Raw genomic sequence first — 19,591 nt, 5'->3', positions numbered from 1 at the left:
GTAATAAGTGTCTTTTTTATAACCCCTAATAAGAATTTGGTTGATATAATTTGTTAAACGACTCATTCAAGATTTTTTTTGTTTTTTTGTTTTTCATCCAACCATTTTCCTTAATTCCCGACCATCAAATTATTCGCAATTCAAAATAATAAACTCCTAGTTGAACTCAAATCTTTTACAGATGTCTGAACAACAGAGCGATCCTTTTGGATAAATAGATAATGACATGGTATTTTTCAATTTACAGATTTTTATAAGATGAAGATTTGACTTATCAATTCCTTTTCAAATAATTTTGTCACAAATAGAAAAGGGACTCCTTTCCCAATAATAACTCTAACCAGGCTCGGACGCTGCCTCTATAATTAAGCGTATTCCTTGTGTTCATCAACCCATTCATGTTCTCTTCAACGAAAAAACAAAGCGTCTCTTATTTTAGAAAAAAAATCAAACAAAGATTCTTTTCGTCTTCACGAAGCCATGGCTCAACTAGTCCCAAAGATGATACTATTTTGTGTGTTTTTGTCGAGTTTTTGTTTAGCTTTTGCGGATGATCGTGTGAAGTTGAATTCGGAGTCGGCGATCAACATAGCTTTTGCGCAAGATGTGAAGTTGAATGTGGAGTCGGTGACCAACATCGCAAAAACAGACGATAACTTCATATGCGCAACATTGGATTGGTGGCCTTCGGACAAATGCGACTACGGTCAATGCCCATGGGGACAAGCTGGCCTTCTCAATCTGGTGCTGCATGCTTACATACAATATTAATTTTATATATCTGATCTAAATTTGAGTCTAATTTTTTATATACGCTTTTTTTTGTATCTACTTCGCAGGATTTGGATAACAAGATTCTTGCTAATGCCATAAGAGGTTAGCTAGTTTACTAAATTACAATTAAGTTCATCAATATTATGGTAGTTTTTTTTGGAAAATTTTGTCCACCCAGTTCAATTTTTTCACGTTTCAATTTGTTAATGTTAATTAATGTTGTTAATATGAATTGGATATTTTCAGATTTATCCAATAAGATAAGATATATATATGCATGTTTTATGTTAAATAAATATATAATCATATGAGATTCGTTTAATCATATGAGATTTTAGACATGGAATTTACGTGATCAAATGGTAATTAATATGCTTTGGACTTGCACCAGCCTTCAACCCTCTTCGGATCAGACTTGGAGGATCACTACAAGATCAAGTTCTATACAAAGTTGGCGACTCTATCAAGAAGTGCCCACACTTTAAGAAAAGAGATGGCGAACTGTTTGGATTCACCAGAGGTTGTTTCCACATGGACAGATGGGATCAACTCAACAAATTGTTCAACGATACCGGGTAAGCCTAATCCCATATGATATATATATATATAGCTGACTCAAGAGAAAAAATTACTCACATATGCGTCGATTTTTTGCAGGGCTAAAATAACTTTTGGCTTGAATGCTCTAATCGGAAGAAAGAGAGCTGAAGGTGATGACATGCTTATGGTGGGTGATTGGAACTCAAAAAATGCCCATAACTTCATGCAGTACACGGCCTCTAAAGGATACAAGATCGACTCATACGAACTAGGTCGGCTCTTTAGCTTAAGATTTTCTTGTTTTGTTTAGACCTCAAAGACTGATCTGTTTTCTTCAGGCAACGAGCTCTGCGGAAGTGGGGTATCAAGAAGAGTAGAAGCAGATCAATATGGGAAAGATGTTATTGAACTCAAGAGAATAGTCCAAGATGTGTATCCTGACCCTTCTACACGACCTAAGGTCTTAGGTCCCGGTGGATTCTATGACGAGCAATGGTTCAAGACATTCCTCCAGACAACGGGACCAAATGTGGTCGATGGCTTAACCCACCACACTTACAATCTTGGTGCAGGTACCCTATTAATTAAAAGAGACAAATCTTGAATTTGATGATAATATCATGTCCGCATCATATTTTTCGCATTTTTGCAGGTGTTGACTCCAATCTTATCAACAAGGTTCAAGATCCCTATTTCCTCGACCAAGTTGCTCAAACATATAAAGACGCCTCCAACAGTGTCAACTTATTCGGGCCATGGTCCGGGGCTTGGGTTGGCGAAGGAGGAGGGGCTTATAACAGTGGTGGCAAAGATGTTTCTCATACTTTTGTTAACGGATTCTGGTTTGTATATATGTGTGTTTATTATGTATGTAAAGTTACATGTTGTATGCACGCAGACTGATGATTGTCCATCTATAAAACAGGTATTTGGATCAATTGGGCATGACCGCAACATTCAACCACAAAGTTTTCTGCAGGCAAGCATTGATCGGAGGAAACTATGCTTTGTTAAACACAACTACCTTCATCCCAAATCCGGATTTCTACGGGTGAGGTTTTAAAGAAAATAAAGATTCATTTTATAATTTTAACATTTTCCCTTTTGTTTATTTATTTATTTATTTATGTTTTTTTTGTTTTGTTAATGCAGTGCTCTTTTGTGGCACCGATTGATGGGAAAGAATGTGCTTGGTACCTCCCATGACGGCTCCCCTTACTTGCGCGCCTATACTCATTGCTCCAAAAATTCGGTAAGCTGGATTTTCTTCATAACCACAATTTATTAGATTTCTAAATGCAGAAAAAGTGCTAATTTTTTTTAGCTCCATTTGTAGAATGGAATCACAACGATGCTCATCAACATGTCAAATTCCACAACATTCGAGGTTTCGGTCATGAATGACATGAACTTACACCCCAACGGACGCAAGTCGAAAGGTGACGAAAACAATACACAGAGGGAAGAGTATCATTTGACTCCACAAGATGGAAATATTCAGAGTGATGTTGTGTTGCTGAATGGAACTCCACTGACGCTCACTACATCCTCTGATATTCCCGACATGAAGCCGCAGCTTGTCGACAATGGTTCGCCTATCGCCGTGGGTCCGGATTCAATAGTTTTTGCTACCATCAAAGGATTCAACGCTCCAGCTTGTTCTAATTAGGAAATTTTATTTATTTTTTTGTTTAAAATTTTTGAGTTACGTGAAACTTGAGTAAGTTTTGTTTTTTGTTTAAAATTTTTGAGTTTCGAGTAACTTGAGTTTCTTTGTCCTCTTGTAGGAAGAAACTAGTAGTTTTTATAGATATGGTTCAATTTTATTTCTTTATAGTTTTATAAAACTCTGTCCAAGTTATTTTATATACGACTTGCATTGCAAGATGATCAGCTCTTGTGGGGATGATCAAATCCGTCATTCTTCTCTTCCATAATTTGGATGTATGTGTCTAAAAATACAAAAGGAAGGAATAAATTCCCCTACTTTTTTGATGTTTTTTCGGTTCTCGATCTAATTCTCCAAGTCGGACCAAATCTTGTTTAGTTTGTAATATAATTGTTGGGAATGATCGCAAAAAGATTGATAGACCTTAAACTTTTCCCTTGAAAAGAAACCGGAAACGAGAAGAAAAGGTTGCTTTTCATCAAGGTTTTGAGATTCAAAACCAATCCTCTCATGCAAAGCACATATTCCATGTTGCTAATGGCTTGCCTCCAAAACTTTGTTCTTGCAGTGCACTCATCATTATAACTACGTAATCCCTACAAACTGTTTCTCCTTCAAATAACCCAACAAACCATGGGAATAACCTATACTAGTTCATCTAAACAAAGATCAGAAAAAAATGTCCAAGAATGGAGAGTTTGATCAAGTAAACAAGGTATATAACGCGCTTGCTATATTGCTTTCATAAACTAATTCTGCATCACGTACCTCTGACTTTTTCTAGTGCGAGGTCTTCTAATGGTAAACAAGAAATTAACAAAGAAGAGAGCAGCATCACAAGAGCCCGAAACATCCTGCTAATTGGGAAATCCTCAGAGGTAATATTTACTGAAAATTGGATTCTGGGGCCAATTATCCTCACATAATAATTAATATATATGCGCAAGCTAGTTAGGCTGTTTCAAAGACCGGTATGGATCATGAATCGATGAAGTTAACCTGGTGCTATGTGTTGCAGAGAAGAAAATGAGTGGGGATTATGATTTCAGCACAGCTGATTATGCCGCAGCAATTGCAGCAGCAGCTTTTGCTGTTCAATCCCTTGATAATTCAAGAAACAAGCAAACCAAAGGGACAACATATGACCCCGATAAGCCAGTAAACTCGTTGAATAGCAAAGCAGAAGTTGCTGAAATTGTGTCCGAACCACGCAAAAGTTCACTAAAATTCTCTGGTAAGATCATAATTCGACCTACCTCTCGGTTAAACTGAGCTCCTACTATCTTTTTTAGTCTTTTCTTGGCATCAAGAAAATGATATTATGATGCATGCAGAGGAAATTCCAAAGACAAGTTTCAGAGACAAAAGCATACCTGAGAAAGCACCATCCATCAAGAAGAAAGTGAGCTTTGAAGATATTACTGACAAGCCCGAAAATCGAGCACTAGGGAGGACAGCTGAACGCACCCCGTCCACAGCAAGGTCTCCATCTTTTGCAGATAAAAATTTGGATATGACAGACAAGAGAAAGCCTGAGGCCTCATTGCCAATGCCTTATCATCCGCCTGTAGAATCGTCCATGATTCGACCTGTTGAGAACAAGATAAAGAAGGCAATGAAACTTGGACCTGGGGATGCTAAGGCAGATTCTTGGGAAAAGGCCGAGATGGTTAGCGTAAAGGAAAGGTATTGTTATTTCTAATTTGATTGACAAGCACTGCAACTGCATATTTGATCTGCATATATTGCAAGTTGTTTCAGGTATGAGAAGATGATGGTGAATGTCGAAAAGTGGGGGACTAAAAAGAAGGCACAGGCTAAACGCAAAATAGAAACAATAGAGGTTATTTTTCTTTGCATGCCCTTCTATCCATACACTAGTACTACTTGAGAGTTGAGATTACTTAGAATCTGAATTTATAGCTGGAAAATTTTCAGGCTGAATTGGACAGGAGAAGAGTAAAAGCCATGAAGAGATATCGCGACTCGATCAATAGAATCGAAGGGATTGCCAGAGGAGCTAAAGCACAAGCAGAGGAGAGTCGCAGAAACGAGGAGCTCAAAGCGAAAGAGAAAGCAAAGAAAATCAGAGCTACAGGGAAACTTCCAGCTTCTTGTTTGTGCTTTTGAATCACTGTCTATATAAAATTCACAAAACTTGCAGTTGATTTGAAGAAACACTCGTTTGAGCAGATACAATCAAACCATATGTATTCAAACCAAGTGCAACAACATTAATTCTTTAACCATGCTCTCACTTTCATCACGAGACATTGAAAGTAAATAAAATTCATAATTCTAACTCCCTTCTCTTGCAGCATCCTTGATTTTGGAAATTTAAATAAGGTGACATAAAGTCATGATGAATTTAATTTTAATTTTAATGAAAGTTATAATATCTGGTAATTAGACAGTAACAGCCTTCAATTGGGTTATGAAATTAAATGCCGACTTGGGCATCACCCTTGCCTTTTGCATGAATACTTAACAAGCATGCAGCCACTCTAGCTATCATATCAACACAACTAATTTTACATCATCAAAGCTTAAACAAATTAATCTTTGAAACATATTCCAATAATTGTTTTATTTATAGGAACAACACAACATCGATATACAAATTAAAACATAAAAACAAGGTAAAATTTACACACAAGTACGCATAGCAATACATAAACTTACACAATAGAACCATAAACCATTATTTGCAAACTCAAATTTCTTTTTTTTTCTTTTGTTAGAACTTAGATATGTATATGTATAAAATAGTATGTATTATGTTCCCCAGCCATAAACTTTGCATCGAACCATAAACTTCTCACTCGTTATATTTATCATCACTAGCATAATCCCCAGTGGTGGCGCCGTATCCGCCTGACGGCTTCTTTCGGTAACTCTCGGTCGCATCGGCATCATACGCCTCTGCAGAATTAGCTCCTTTGGCAGCGTCGTCTCCCGTGTAAGAGAAATCCTCCGTCGACGTATAATTTCCATAATTGCCAGTTTCTGTTGCCTCCTTCCCATACCCTCCATCGGGCTTCTGATACTCATCAGTTTCAGTAGTGGCGCCGCCGTAAGACGGCTTCTCCGAGAAACCCGCCTCCGTGTCCTCCCCATACCCTCCTTCAGGTTTCTGATACTCATCAGTTTCAGTAGTGGCGCCGCCGTATGACGGCTTCTTAGAGAAACTCTCCTCCTCATACCCTCCTTCAGGCTTCTGATACTCATCAGTTTCAGTAGTGGCGCCGCCGTAAGACGGCTTCTCCGAGAAACCCGCCTCCGTGTCCTCCCCATACCCTCCTTCGGGCTTCTGATACCCATCAGTTTCAGTAGTGGCGCCGCCGTAAGACGGCTTCTCCGTGTCCTCCGCATACCCTCCTTGGGGCTGCTCATACTCATCAGTTCCAGTGGTGGCACCGCCGTATGACGGCTTGTCTGAGTAAGAATCGGTCGTGTCATCTCCATAGGACTCCGGTTTTCCATACTCGTCACTTGCATTAATATCAGCTCCTTTGGTTTCATCAGTGGCATAGCTTGAGGAGTCTGGCTCCTGATGATCATCAGAAGTTGGCTTGGCTTGATCATCGGTTTTCTTAAATTTGGAGAAGAAATCCATTAAAGATAAATTAGTATATCGAAATTGGAAACGAAACGGAGAAGGAACTTTCAAGTATGCTTAATTTGAAGTGGTGTGGAATTGGAAGGAAACCAATGACATATTTATATATATACATGGAAATGGATATTTTTTCGATAGTGTGGTTTTGTGAGTGTAGATAACGCGTGGCATTGGCCTTACAAATGGATTGACTTCAATATCAAGATAATGTGACATTAATGCATAGGAAGAAAATGAAATTGAACAAATTTAAATAAAATCATATTTTTATTTGGACTAATAGTATAGATTCAAAGGTATCAAATAATGAATATTGGAGGCCATGCAAAATTAAATTTTGAATAGTAATGAAATAAACGGATGGTCAATTTTTTGCGAGTGGGGAGCGAAAATCACTCGTATGTAGGGGTCGACACTGATGTCGGCTATAATTATTTATATCATATATATATTTTTTGTACCAACTGCCAAGGTGTCAAATCACATCTTTCGACCTGTGAAATTTATAAATAAATCGTGTCGGCAATTTGGTTTGAGGATATTTCCTGGGATCCAAATATGCCTCCATCGATTGGAGTGGAGGGAAACATCCATAAATTATTATTATTCAGTATGATCGACTATTTGTGGCCAAAATGGGATGACTTTTATTCTCAAAAATAAAAAAAATTGGGATGACTTTTCCCATCCCAAAATCTAAATGACTAAATGCACTCCACTATTTTATTTTATTTTATTTTATTTTATTTTTTTACATAAACTCTTCGCTATTTTCGTTTTATACAATCAGGGAACTGAATCCAGTCGACATTGTGCTACATATGACATTTTATTTTAGTACGATACGATGAAATGTATATATTAAAAAATTATTAATTACGATACATCTTCCATCCAGCATTTATTGGGTGGTCCAATTAATTAACTCCAACCAACATCTATGCAGACGGTCTACTTACGCTTTCATGAGTTTCAACCAGCTCAATTTATGGTTCGCTCCTTTTACCATGTCTACACTCTACATACATTCATTTATGATTTCCCAATTTATATTTTCACTTTTTTCAAATTTTTTTTTTTATATTTTCACTCATGCTCGTAATTTTTTGGCCTGTCATTTTGTCTCTTTGAAATTTTGATTTTCTATGTTTTCATATTTTAATTTTATTATGTTTTTTTCGATAATGTTTGTAATCTTTAAAAATAACTTTATTATAGATTTTTTTATAATAATTTATTTTTACATGTCGCAATACTACTTAATTTTGTTTGGTAATTTTTGTCATTTTTTCGGGTTTAACCTGGAGTGTGGCGTTGATGTACATAATGGTAAAAATCAACACTCTCAATGAAAATGGATTAAAATTACCAAAATTAAAATTATTATAGAGCTGAAACTAAAATTTAATAACAAAAATGAGCAAAATCTTCAAAACAGTGGCTCGATTTTTTTTTGTACATGCATAGCTTTTATGCCAAAAAGCTATAAGAGCCGGGATTGGGCTTTTTGTAATGCTATTTTTTGGGCCGAGAATAGTAGACTAGAAACCGAGCCCAACCTCAAAAAGCAGAGTTGACCACTCCACCACCGGATACCTCCACAGTTACCGCAATGGAAATGGAAATGGAAATGGAAATCGAAATCGAAATCGAAATCGATTCAGTTAATCTGAAGCAGCTCAAAAAACGAAGAGCTGTTTAAAGCCTCGGAATCGGGTGATTCCTTGCTTTTCAAATCGCTCGCTCCCGAACAACTCCTTGGAGCACTATCCCTCTACAATGAAGATGGACGTTCGCTCCTACATGTGGCCGTTTCAAGCTCGCAAATTGATGTACTATTTTGTATTTCAGTTGTCATTGATTTCGTCGAATTTTCATCAGCTTCTTATGTTGTTTATCTCGTTGTTGCCGTGTTAAGGAATAATTGAAAGATCGATTCTCGTGTACCTCGATGTAATTAGCTTCCCTCTGGCTAGGTTACTTAATTTCGAGCTCACCGTACAACATTAGGTTCATGTTCTTTCGTAGTTTAGATAGATTATGCCGTATGAAGCTGGCAACATGATTGAAATATGGTCTGGTGTAGTGCTTTTCTCGCAAATCGAAGCTTTTGATAAATTAGATCGATTTTATGCATATTTTTCCAAAGCACGAGTTTTTGTTTATTTATCTTCTTTTTGTTTTGGGTGTTCTGAGTGTAATTTGTATTCGTGAATGAAGTAGGCGGTGGAAATTCTATCAGATGCTCATGCGTCCGTTGTAAATAGTTCTGTTGAAGAAGGATGGGCTCCTCTGTACTCTGCTGCTAGTACTGGAAATTTGAAGATTGTTGAAATTTTACTCAAAGCCTTGGTTAAGCATTTGGGTTTATGCTCTACTAGTGATAGCAATTAACAACATGTGTTGTACCTATTTGAAAATAAATGCTGAAAGCTCTCTCCTCTTGGTACTCATTATTCAATATAGACTAGTGAATTTTCACCTCTGTCCATGTTTTTTTAACCATCAATATTCAGCAGGTAAATGTGCAATAGGAGCTGACGTTAACTTGAAAAATAATGGCGGTCGCACCGCTCTTCACTATTCTGCCAGCAAGGGTCACTTGAAGATAGCTGAAATATTGATTTTACATGGTGCAAAACTCAATATAAAGGACAAGGTTTGGCAATTCTTTTCCATATTAATTGATACTAATTATGCAAATATCTCAGAGATGCTGAGCATATATTCAAAACAACTCAGTTGCAAATGGAACTATCATAACTTCTACTTGTGACTGTTATATGTCTGACAACAACTTCATGTAGGTCGGATGCACCCCGTTGCGGACCAGTTCATGCTGCCCTTAGGGCTTGCTACCCAAGGCAGCATGAACGGTCCGCATCAATCTGCAGATCAAATGATTTGATCTGCAGATCGATGCTGGCCATTCGATCTGCCCTTGGGTAGCAACCCCAAGGGCAGCATCGACTCAAGCAAGCACAGGGAACACAGAGTTGTGCGAATTCTTGATTGAGGAAGGAGCAGAAGTTGATGATGCTGATAGAGCAGGTCAAACTCCACTTGTGATTGCAGTAGAATTCCATAACAGAGAGGTAAAGACGTACTACCTGTCCTCCTGCAATCCCTTCATTACAAACATTAATATATGCCAAAGTTGACACACTTTAACTCAAATTCAACTAAAAAAATTTTTGGGTTATTATTATTATTCAAATAGTCGAAACTAAAATTCGCAAACATGATATTTTCGTCCTGGGCGATCCATCTCAAAAAATTTACTTCCATAAAATTCAAGAAGAAAAGAAAAATCGTATTTGATCATATATATAGACAAACATAATATTTAATATTAGTTTAATGAAATTAATCATAACAACATACATTGTGTTCAACTTTAAATCTTAAAGACGAGCGTAATAAACAACGATGCTTTTTTTATGTTGACCACAGAAAATCCACAACCAGTACACCGTGTGTATGGAGAAAACCGTAGCAATATGCGGGAAAAAAACGAAGCTCTTTTGTTCGTTGTCTAATTTTAGAGTCCCAAGGGGTTGAAAAAAAACAAGGACAATAAATAATAAAAAAAAATGACACGTTATTTGATGAGAGATGATTAAGCTCTCAATAATTAGGGTCAAATTAGTAACTTTTTAGAGATAAATAGCATTAATTATCCTCCAACTAATTTTCTGGTTGGCCAGATTTAGATTTGTCCATTATTTTTTAAAACTCCACGCAAGATTATTATAGAATTTGCAAAATTTAGATCGAAAATTTAAACTCTACAAAACTCTTTGGAAGTCACTAATTTTCCCACATTGGATACACCCGCCGAAAAGAAGATTTTTTTTTTTTTTTTGGGAATCGAAAATAAGAGACGCTCTGTTTTTTCGTTAAAGAGAATATGAATGGGCTGACGAACACAAGGAATACGCTAAACTGTGTTTGATATGTGTGATGAGATAAATTAGGGATTGATAATTTGGTGGATAATGAATGTATAATTTAAATATGAAATTAATAGTGTGTTGTTTGGTATGGATGATTCACGTAAATAAATAATATGTATACGGTGTTTGTTTCTCATGATAAATTATTGGACAAATAATACTCATTGTTAATTGACCAAAACACCCTCCACTTAATTTTAGACCATTCACAAGCAAGTCTTGGTGTAGGCCATTAATTCACTTGTATTGTATTGCTCCTCATCTTCTCTTTCACCCAGCTCATGTGCAGCTCGGATGAATATGCTACTTTGACATTCTCTACTCGGTAATCTCATCATTTTTTCAATATTGGCTGGACAAAATATGATTTCATAATGTATTTGACTGCAATCTGAAACGATCTTCCTACGGTATTTATTTTTATCTCGATTCCCATTCGAATCAGACCTATATTCATGGAAAATATTTTAATATTTTAGTTTATATTTATTTCAGTTCATTTTAATTAAAGGTGTAAATGCGATTCAGATGGATTATTGAGTCATATTCGTTGCCTTCAAAATTTTGATGACCTAATTCCCAATAAATGAGTTTGGGGTTAGTTTTAGAAATGAAGTTACCTTCGTAGCTGTGAAAGTTGGAAGATAAGAAAGAAGAAGCGGCTGATAGGGTGAAGAAACGCTAGGGCAAAAGGCAGAAGAGTCCAATAATCCTCAATCCGAGTAACTGTAGACATTTGGGCTTATTAATACCACCTAAAAGGCCCAGACAATAATGCAGCATTTTCCATCGTGAACAGTTGCTATGACCGGGCCCTTGGTATAAGTAATTTTCACAAAAAATACAACCAAACGCCGGACACTTCGCTTTTCCTAAGTTAATCAAGGCTATCAAACACAGCCTGTCAGATAGAGGAAGAGTCCGAGCCTGGATAGAGTTATTTTTCGAAAATCAGTTTTCTTTTTCTTTTTGTGACAAAATTATTTGAAAAGGAGTTGATAGAGTTAAATTTTTATCTTATAAAAATCTGTAAATTGAAATATAACATGTCATTATCTATTTATCTATAAGGATCGCTCTATTGGTTCCAGACATCTGTAAAAGATTTGAGTTAACTCGGAGTTAAATATTTTGAATTTCGAATATTTTGATGGTCGGGAATTTTAAGGAAAAGTGGTTGTAATTTAAAGTTTCTATCTTCAATTGAAGTTACAATTTTCTTCTTAAAAAAATAAAATAAAATTGACGTGTATTTATTTTTGTTATTTCGAGTCGTATCCAAATATACATGGGCAAAACAACTTCTCGAAAGAACAGAAATTAATACACGTCAATTTTATTGTTTTCGTTATAAGCGTCCTTTTTATGCCCCAAATTAATAAGAATTTGGTGGATATCATTTGTCAAACGACTCATTCAGGAGTAATTTTTTTTTTTCATCCAACCGCATTTCCTTAACTCCCGACCATCAAAACATTCGAAATTCAAAATACTTACCTCCGACTTGAACTCAAATCTCTTACAGATGTTGGAACCAAAAGAGCCTTCTTTTTTAGATAAATAGAATAGATATTGACATGTTATTTTTCAATTTACAGATTTTAATAAGATAAAGATTTGACTCTATCAATTCCTTTTCAAATAATTTTGTGAAAAGGGAATCCTTTTGGAATAATAACTCTATCGAGGCTCGGACTTTGCCTCTATAATTAAGCGTATTCCATGTGTTCATCAACCCATTCATATTATCTTCAACGAAAAAACAAAGCTTCTTATTTTCGAAAAAAAAAAACAAAGAAGCCTCTTTTCATCTTCACGAAGCAATGGCTCAACCAGTCCCAAAGATGATACTATTTTGTGTTCTTTTGTCGAGTTTTTGTTTAGCTTTTGCAGATAATCATGTGAAGTTGAATCCGGAGTCGGCGATCAACATAGCTTTTGCACAAGCTGTGAAGTTGAATGTGGAGTCGGTGACCAACATCGCAAAAACAGACGATAACTTCATATGTGCAACATTGGATTGGTGGCCTTCAGACAAATGCGACTACGGTCAATGCCCATGGGGACAAGCTGGCCTCCTCAATCTGGTGCTGCATGCTTACATATAATATTAATTTTATATATCTGATCTAAGTTTGAGTCTAATTCTTGATATACGTACGTACTTCGCAGGATTTGGATAACAAGATCCTTGCTAATGCCATAAGAGGTTAGCTAGTTAACTAAATTACTATCAAGTTCATCCATGTTTTGGTAGTTTTTTTTGGAAATTTTTTTTCATGTTTCAATTTGTAAATTGTTGTTAATATGAATTTGATATTTTCAGATTTATCCAATAAGATATATGTTTTATGTTAAATAAATGTTTAATCATATAAGATTCGATTAATCATATGAGATTTTGGATATGGAATTTACGTGATCAAATGGTAATTAATATGCTTTGACTTGCACCAGCCTTCAACCCTCTTCGGATCAGACTTGGAGGATCACTACAAGATCAAGTTCTATACAAAGTTGGCGACTCTATCAAGAAGTGCCCACATTTTAAGAAAAGAGATGGCGAACTGTTTGGATTCACCAGAGGTTGTTTTCATATGGACAGATGGGATCAACTCAATAAATTGTTCAACGATACCGGGTAAGCCTAACCACATATGAGATATATGTATGCCTAACCACATATGAGATATATATATAGCTGACTGCCTGACTCAGAGAAAAAATAACTCTCATATGTGTCGATTTTTTGCAGGGCTAAAATAACTTTTGGCTTGAATGCTCTAATCGGAAGAAAGAGAGCTGAAGGTGATGACATGCTTATGGTGGGTGACTGGAACTCAAAAAATGCCCATGACTTCATGCAGTACACGGCCTCTAAAGGATACAAGATCGACTCCTACGAACTAGGTTGCAATCAACAATCAGTTTTCTAACTTGAAATTTCTTGTGAGATTTTATTGTTTTGTTTAGACCTCAAAGACTGATCTGTTTTCTTCAGGCAACGAGCTCTGTGGAAGTGGGGTATCGAGAAGAGTAGAAGCAGATCAATATGGGAAAGATGTTATCGAACTCAAGAGAATAGTCCAAGATGTGTATCCTGACCCTTCTACACAACCTAAGGTCTTAGGCCCTGGTGGATTCTATGATGAGCAATGGTTCAAGACATTCCTCCAGACAACAGGACCAAATGTGGTCGATGGTTTAACCCACCACACTTACAATCTTGGTGCAGGTACCCTATTAATTAAAAGACACAAATCATTCGATGATAATATCATGTCCACATCATATTATTTGCGTTCGTGCAGGTGTTGACTCCACTCTTATCAACAAGGTTCAAGATCCCTATTTCCTCGACCAAGTTGCTCAAACATATAAAGACGCTTCCAACAGTGTCAACTTATTCGGGCCATGGTCCGGGGCATGGGTTGGCGAAGGAGGAGGGGCTTATAACAGTGGTGGCAAAGATGTTTCTCATACTTTTGTTAACGGATTCTGGTTTGTATATATGTGTTTTAATTATTTATGTAAAGTTACATGTTGCATGCACGCAGACTGATGATTTGTCCATCCATAAAACAGGTATTTGGATCAATTGGGTATGACCGCAACATTCAACCACAAGGTTTTCTGCAGGCAAGCATTGATCGGAGGAAACTATGCTTTGTTAAACACAACTACCTTCATCCCAAATCCGGATTTCTATGGGTGAGGTTTTAAAGAAGATAAAGATTCACTTGATAATTTTAACATTTTCTCTTTTGTTTATTTATTTATTTATTTATTTTATGCAGTGCTCTTTTGTGGCACCGCTTGATGGGAAAGAACGTGCTCGGTACCTCCCATGACGGCTCCCCTTACTTGCGCGCTTATACTCATTGCTCCAAAAACTCGGTAAGCTGGATTTTTTCTTCAAACCAACACTTCATTTGATTTCTAAATATAGAAAAATGGCTAAATTTTTTTGCTTTATTTGTAGAATGGAATCGCAACGATGCTCATCAACATGTCAAATTCTACAACATTCGAGGTTTCGGTCATGAATGACATGAACTTACACCCCAACGGACGCAAGTCGAAAGGTGACGAGAACAATACACAGAGGGAAGAGTATCATTTGACTCCACAAGATGGAAATATTCAGAGTGATGTTGTCTTGCTGAATGGAACTCCACTGACGCTCACTACATCCTCTGATATTCCCGACATGAAGCCGCAGCTTGTCGACAATGGTTCGCCTATCGCCGTGGGTCCGGATTCAATAGTTTTTGCTACCATCAAAGGATTCAACGCTCCAGCTTGTGCTAATTAGGAAATTTTTGTTTTTTTTGTTTAAAATTTTTGAGTTTCGAGAAACTTGAGTTAGTTTTGTTTTTTATTTAAAATTTCTCGAGTTTCGAAAAACATAAGTTTTTTTGTCCTTTATAGGAAGGAAGTAGTAGTTTTTATAGATATGGTTCAATTTTATTTGTTTATAGTTTTATAAAAGTATAAAACTCTGTCCAACTTATTTTATATACGACAGGCATTGCATATACAATAATTAATCTTAATTTAGGTGTCATGATGGACGGGTTTGTGCCAATCTCGAACACAATTTTATGCAATTCGTGCCGCAAGATGATCAGCTCTTGTGAATAAGTAACACAGTGGATGATCAAATCCGTCGTTCTTCTCTTCCAATCCATATTTGGATGTGTTTGTTTCTAAAAAAATACAAAATGAAGGAATAAAATTCCCATACTTTTTGATGTTTTTCTGGTTATCTAATCCTCCAAGTCGGACCAAACCTTGTTTAGTACGTAATATAAATGTTGTGAATGAGAGCAAAAAGATTGATAGACTTTTCCTTTGAAAAGAGACCGGAAACGAGAAGAAAAGGTTGCTTTTCATCACGGTTTTGAGATTCAAAACCAATCCTCGCATGCAAAGCACATATGCCATATTGCTAATTGCTTGCCTCCAAAACTTGGCTCTTGCAGTGCACTCATCATAACTATGTAATCCCTACAAACTGTTTCTCCTTCAAATAACCCAACAAACCATGGGAATAACCTATACTAGTTCATCTAAACAAAGATCAGAAAAAAATGTCCAAGAATGGAGAGTTTGATCAAGTAAACAAGGTATATAACGCGCTTGCTATATTGCCTTCATAAACTAATTCTGCATCACGTACCTCTGACCTTTTCTAGCGCGAGGTTTTCTAATGCTAAACAAGAAATTAACAAAGAAGAGAGCAGCATCACAAGAGCCCGAAACATCCTGCTAATTGGGAAATCCACAATTATTCAGAGGTAATATTCCAGTATTTAACATGAAACTGAAAATTAGATTCTGGGGCCAATTATCAAGTTCAATAATAATATATGCCCAAGTTACGCTGTTTCAAAGACAAGTAGTAATTAATTCTATATGGATCATGAACTGATGAAGTTAACTTGGTGCTATGTGTTGCAGAGAAGAAAAGAACCCCCCAGTTGGGTTGGACTTGGGAGATCTTTTGCTGGACAAATGAGTGCGGAATATGATTATAGCAGCGCTGATTATGCCGCAGCAATTGCAGCAGCAGCTCTTGCTGTTCAATCACTTGATAATTCAAGAACTAAGGAACACAAAGGGATAACATATGACCCCAATAAACCAGTAAACTCGTTGAATAGCAAAGCAGAAGTTGCTGAAATTGTGCCCGAACCACGCAAAAGTTCACTAAAATTCTCTAGTAAGATCGTAATTCGACCTACCTGTAGGCTGAACTCCTATTTTGTTTAGTCTTTCCTGGCATCAAGAAATTGATATATGATGCATGCAGAGGAAATTCCAAAGACAAGTTTCAGAGACAAAAGTATACCTGAGAAAGCACCATCCATCAAGAAAGTGAGTTTTGAAGATATTATTGACAAGCCCGAAAATCGAGCACTAGGGAGGACAGCTGAACGTACCCCGTCCCCGGCAAGGTCTCCATCTTTTGCAGATAAAAATTTGGATATGACAGACAGGAAAAAGCCTGAGGCCTCATTCCCAAGACCTTATCATCCGCCTATAGAATCGTCCATGAGTCGACCTGTTGAGAACAAGATAAAGAAAGCAATGAAACTTAGACCTGGGGATGCTAAGGCAGATTCTTGGTTAAAGGCCGAGATGGTTAGCATCAAGGAAAGGTATTGTTATTTCTAATTTGATTGACAAGCACTGCAACTGCATATTTGATCTGCATATATTGCAAGTTGTTTCAGGTATGAGAAGATGATGGTGAATGTCGAAAAGTGGGGGACTAAAAAGAAGGCACGGGCTAAACGCAAAATAGAAACAATAGAGGTTATTTTTCTTTGCATGCCCTTCGATCCATACACTAGTACATGAGATTACTTAGAATCTGAATTTATAGATGGAAATTTTTCAGGATGAATTGGACAGGAGAAGAGTAAAAGCCATGAAGAGATATCGCGACTCGATCAATAGAATCGAAGGGATTGCCAGAGGAGCTAAAGCACAAGCAGAGGAGAGTCGCAGAAACGAGGAGCTCAAAGCGAAAGAGAGAGCAAAGAAAATCAGAGCTACAGGGAAACTTCCAGCTACTTGTTTGTGCTTTTGAATCACTGTCTATATAAAATTCACAAAACTTGCAGTTGTGTAACCAAATCACTGAAGAAACACTCGTTTGAGCAGATACCATCAAACCATATGTATTCAAACCAAGTGCAACAACATTAATTCGCAGACATTGTGTGACATGACATGGTAATTGCCATATTTTCATTACACCAAATTAAAGTGTTTTATTGGTAGAAATAAAATTCATAATTCTAACTCCCTTCTCTTGCAACATCCTTGATTTTGGAAATGTAAATAAGGTGACAGAAAGTCATGACGAATTTATGAAAGTTATATCTGGAAATTAGACTATCACCAGCCTTCAATTGGGTTATGAAATTAAATGCCGACGTGGGCATCACCCTTGCCTTTTGCATGAATACTTCACAAGCATGCCACTATCATATCAACACAACTAATTTTACATCAAAGCTTAAACAAATTAATCTGTGAAACATATTCCAATAATTGTTTTATTTATAGGAACAACACAACATCGATCGATATATACAAATTAAAAGTACCTAAAAATATAGTAAAATTTACTCACGTACGCACGGCAATACATAAACTTGCGCAATAGAACCATAAACCCTTATTTGCAAACTCTTTTCCTTTTTTTTTTTTTTTTTCTTCTGTTGGATATGTTATATGTATATGTATAAAATAATACGTATTATGTTCCCCAGCCATTTTTGTGGAATCAATTCCTTGTATCCAGCTTCTCACCCGTTATATTTATCATCACTAGAAGTCATGCAACGCGCGTGGGAAACATAGGTTAGAGTAATTATAATTCGAAACAAAATTAACGTACAAACTTCTTTGAGATGATTTAGTTAGTCAATTTTGTGAGATGGATTTTTTATTTGGGTCACTCATGAAAAATTAATTTTTATGCAATTTTTTTTTTTTTTTTGTAAATATGAGCTGGATTGACTCGTCTCATGAATAAGATTTGTGAGACCGTCTCACAAGAGACCTATTGCAAAATTAATCAACTCAACAAAAAATAATGATACTATTATTGTAAAAATTGACAATTAATGTTAATTAATCATATGTAACTAATTTGGATAAAACATGTTATTTTAATTTTTTTAAAAGATTTAGACTATTCAATTTTTTCTCATTTATGTTTTATCGTATCATTTTCTTTGTCATATTTTCTCAACAAGCGCTAATATTTTCATATTATTAATTTTTTTTAGCAATCAATGATGCACATTTTTTTATTTACAATGATATTGACTATTTTATTTTCTGTAGAGTACCAATCAATATTGCTACTAGATATTTGTACTTTCGTAGTCACCTTTAATTTATTAGACACATATACTTGACAACTTATCAATTTCATATTATTATAATAATTTACCGGCATAAGTATTGTAGAACTGATAAAAAAAAAAGTAGTATTGATTGAACATTTTCATTTATTTACAATTTATTAATATTTTTGGCAATAAATCATTTTTTTAGTACAATAAATCATATTTTCGTTAACTGTTATGACACATATTTTAATATATTATATTAACTCATAAGCATAATGATCATACTTAAATTACTACTGTCATATTGGTTATCCCCAGATAATAATATATTTGATTTTATTAATTGTTTATATTATCTTCGTGGTCCGTGAAATAATTTGTGCATCTTTATTTTGAGAAAAATCCATTGCATTTATAAAGTTTGAATATACATATAACTTTCGAATATAATACATTTAATTTGGAAACTGAATACTCATTGTATGAAAAACGATAATTCTTCATCTCTTTTTATTTTTCGTGTGATCCAAAGAGTTAAAAATTTTTGTTTATTTCTCCTTTATCTTCTCTATCTCAGTGAAAAAAAAAATTAAAAATACAAAAAATATATATTTTTTAAAATAATAGTTTTTTTTTTCTTGTCTATATCATTTGTTTTTTTTTGTTTTTTTTTAAAGGTCTATATCATTTGTTATATGTGAATATATATACTCTACTTCATTGTCTTAATTGACATATATATATATATAAATCTTATTATATAATTTGTGTATATTAAAGATGAATAATTAGTATATTTTGTAGTTTTGCATCACTTGGACTTAGCAACACATTAAGATGTGATATAATATTACTGAATACTGATAAAGAAATTTTCAAACTCAATTTATTTATAATTATTTTTATAATAAAGAACAACTCAAAATAATGAAATTTTGGATTCATAATTATTTTAAATATGATATAAAAATCGTAGGTGAGAAAATTTATTGGTGTTTTGGTTGCAACACTACGGTGATAAATTCATGTAGATGCGTCATTTTATTGTAGCAATTATAACTTTCTTTAACTATCTCATTAATTAATTTATCACTCAGGGATCGAACTTTGTTTATTTCTTATTTTGATAATCAACAAATCCATATAGTTAATAATACTT

At 35.3% G+C, this 19,591-nt stretch overlaps 4 protein-coding genes across 11 annotated transcripts; all 4 read left to right on the top strand.

Annotated features, from left to right (window-relative positions):
• The first annotated feature begins 422 nt into the window (after positions 1 to 422).
• LOC140884346 (heparanase-like protein 2) lies at positions 423 to 3,125 on the top strand. The gene is made up of 9 exons (XM_073291079.1): positions 423 to 744; positions 840 to 876; positions 1,166 to 1,349; positions 1,432 to 1,586; positions 1,653 to 1,886; positions 1,967 to 2,156; positions 2,240 to 2,365; positions 2,467 to 2,566; positions 2,651 to 3,125. The coding sequence occupies exons 1-9, from the start codon at positions 481 to 483 to the stop codon at positions 2,981 to 2,983; spliced, it is 1,623 nt and encodes a 540-aa protein (XP_073147180.1). The 5' UTR covers positions 423 to 480; the 3' UTR covers positions 2,984 to 3,125.
• Positions 3,126 to 3,582: 457 nt separating this feature from the next.
• Positions 3,583 to 5,247, top strand: LOC140885201 (uncharacterized). Of its 2 annotated transcripts, none has more exons than XM_073292148.1 (6): positions 3,583 to 3,698; positions 3,768 to 3,861; positions 4,002 to 4,217; positions 4,318 to 4,669; positions 4,745 to 4,826; positions 4,922 to 5,247. In XM_073292148.1, exons 3-6 carry the CDS (start codon positions 4,010 to 4,012, stop codon positions 5,111 to 5,113), a joined length of 834 nt encoding a protein of 277 aa, XP_073148249.1. In that variant the 5' UTR covers positions 3,583 to 3,698; positions 3,768 to 3,861; positions 4,002 to 4,009; the 3' UTR covers positions 5,114 to 5,247. The 2 variants fall into 2 exon arrangements, with proteins under 2 accessions (XP_073148249.1, XP_073148248.1); XM_073292147.1 differs by having other exon boundaries at positions 4,907 to 5,247.
• Positions 5,248 to 8,201: 2,954 nt separating this feature from the next.
• LOC140880747 (heparanase-like protein 2) lies at positions 8,202 to 15,078 on the top strand. Of its 7 annotated transcripts, XM_073285457.1 has the most exons (13): positions 8,202 to 8,434; positions 8,823 to 9,048; positions 9,122 to 9,261; positions 9,410 to 9,697; positions 10,837 to 12,645; positions 12,731 to 12,767; positions 13,016 to 13,199; positions 13,314 to 13,468; positions 13,560 to 13,793; positions 13,870 to 14,059; positions 14,144 to 14,269; positions 14,356 to 14,455; positions 14,541 to 15,078. In XM_073285457.1, exons 5-13 carry the CDS (start codon positions 12,382 to 12,384, stop codon positions 14,871 to 14,873), a joined length of 1,623 nt encoding a protein of 540 aa, XP_073141558.1. In that variant the 5' UTR covers positions 8,202 to 8,434; positions 8,823 to 9,048; positions 9,122 to 9,261; positions 9,410 to 9,697; positions 10,837 to 12,381; the 3' UTR covers positions 14,874 to 15,078. The 7 variants fall into 7 exon arrangements, with proteins under 7 accessions (XP_073141558.1, XP_073141557.1, XP_073141559.1 ...); XM_073285456.1 differs by having other exon boundaries at positions 8,826 to 9,048; positions 9,410 to 12,645; XM_073285458.1 differs by having other exon boundaries at positions 8,823 to 8,954; positions 9,410 to 12,645.
• A 483-nt stretch (positions 15,079 to 15,561) lies between these two features.
• LOC140885089 (uncharacterized) lies at positions 15,562 to 17,314 on the top strand. The gene is made up of 6 exons (XM_073292012.1): positions 15,562 to 15,687; positions 15,757 to 15,858; positions 16,022 to 16,283; positions 16,374 to 16,722; positions 16,798 to 16,879; positions 16,965 to 17,314. Exons 3-6 carry the CDS (start codon positions 16,076 to 16,078, stop codon positions 17,154 to 17,156), a joined length of 831 nt encoding a protein of 276 aa, XP_073148113.1. The 5' UTR covers positions 15,562 to 15,687; positions 15,757 to 15,858; positions 16,022 to 16,075; the 3' UTR covers positions 17,157 to 17,314.
• The last annotated feature ends 2,277 nt before the right edge of the window (positions 17,315 to 19,591 follow it).

Source organism: Henckelia pumila, chromosome 2, assembly GCF_033568475.1.
Source record: "Henckelia pumila isolate YLH828 chromosome 2, ASM3356847v2, whole genome shotgun sequence".
Classification (NCBI taxonomy): Eukaryota; Viridiplantae; Streptophyta; class Magnoliopsida; order Lamiales; family Gesneriaceae; genus Henckelia; species Henckelia pumila.
Note: the sequence above shows the minus strand (reverse complement) of the source record. Positions and strands in the feature narration are given on the sequence as shown.

Coding starts and splice junctions, on each gene's coding strand:
- LOC140885201 (XM_073292147.1), top strand. CDS start 4,010: ATGAGTGGGGATTATGATTTCAGCACAGCTGATTATGCCGCAGCAATT. Junction 4,218..4,317: donor AAGTTCACTAAAATTCTCTG/GTAAGATCATAA, acceptor TGATGCATGCAG/AGGAAATTCCAAAGACAAGT. Junction 4,827..4,906: donor GCAAAATAGAAACAATAGAG/GTTATTTTTCTT, acceptor CTGAATTTATAG/CTGGAAAATTTTCAGGCTGA.
- LOC140880747 (XM_073285459.1), top strand. CDS start 12,382: ATGGCTCAACCAGTCCCAAAGATGATACTATTTTGTGTTCTTTTGTCG. Junction 13,794..13,869: donor CACTTACAATCTTGGTGCAG/GTACCCTATTAA, acceptor GCGTTCGTGCAG/GTGTTGACTCCACTCTTATC. Junction 14,456..14,540: donor CTCATTGCTCCAAAAACTCG/GTAAGCTGGATT, acceptor CTTTATTTGTAG/AATGGAATCGCAACGATGCT.
- LOC140884346 (XM_073291079.1), top strand. CDS start 481: ATGGCTCAACTAGTCCCAAAGATGATACTATTTTGTGTGTTTTTGTCG. Junction 1,887..1,966: donor CACTTACAATCTTGGTGCAG/GTACCCTATTAA, acceptor GCATTTTTGCAG/GTGTTGACTCCAATCTTATC. Junction 2,366..2,466: donor CCAAATCCGGATTTCTACGG/GTGAGGTTTTAA, acceptor TTGTTAATGCAG/TGCTCTTTTGTGGCACCGAT.
- LOC140885089 (XM_073292012.1), top strand. CDS start 16,076: ATGAGTGCGGAATATGATTATAGCAGCGCTGATTATGCCGCAGCAATT. Junction 16,284..16,373: donor AAGTTCACTAAAATTCTCTA/GTAAGATCGTAA, acceptor TGATGCATGCAG/AGGAAATTCCAAAGACAAGT. Junction 16,723..16,797: donor ATGGTTAGCATCAAGGAAAG/GTATTGTTATTT, acceptor AAGTTGTTTCAG/GTATGAGAAGATGATGGTGA.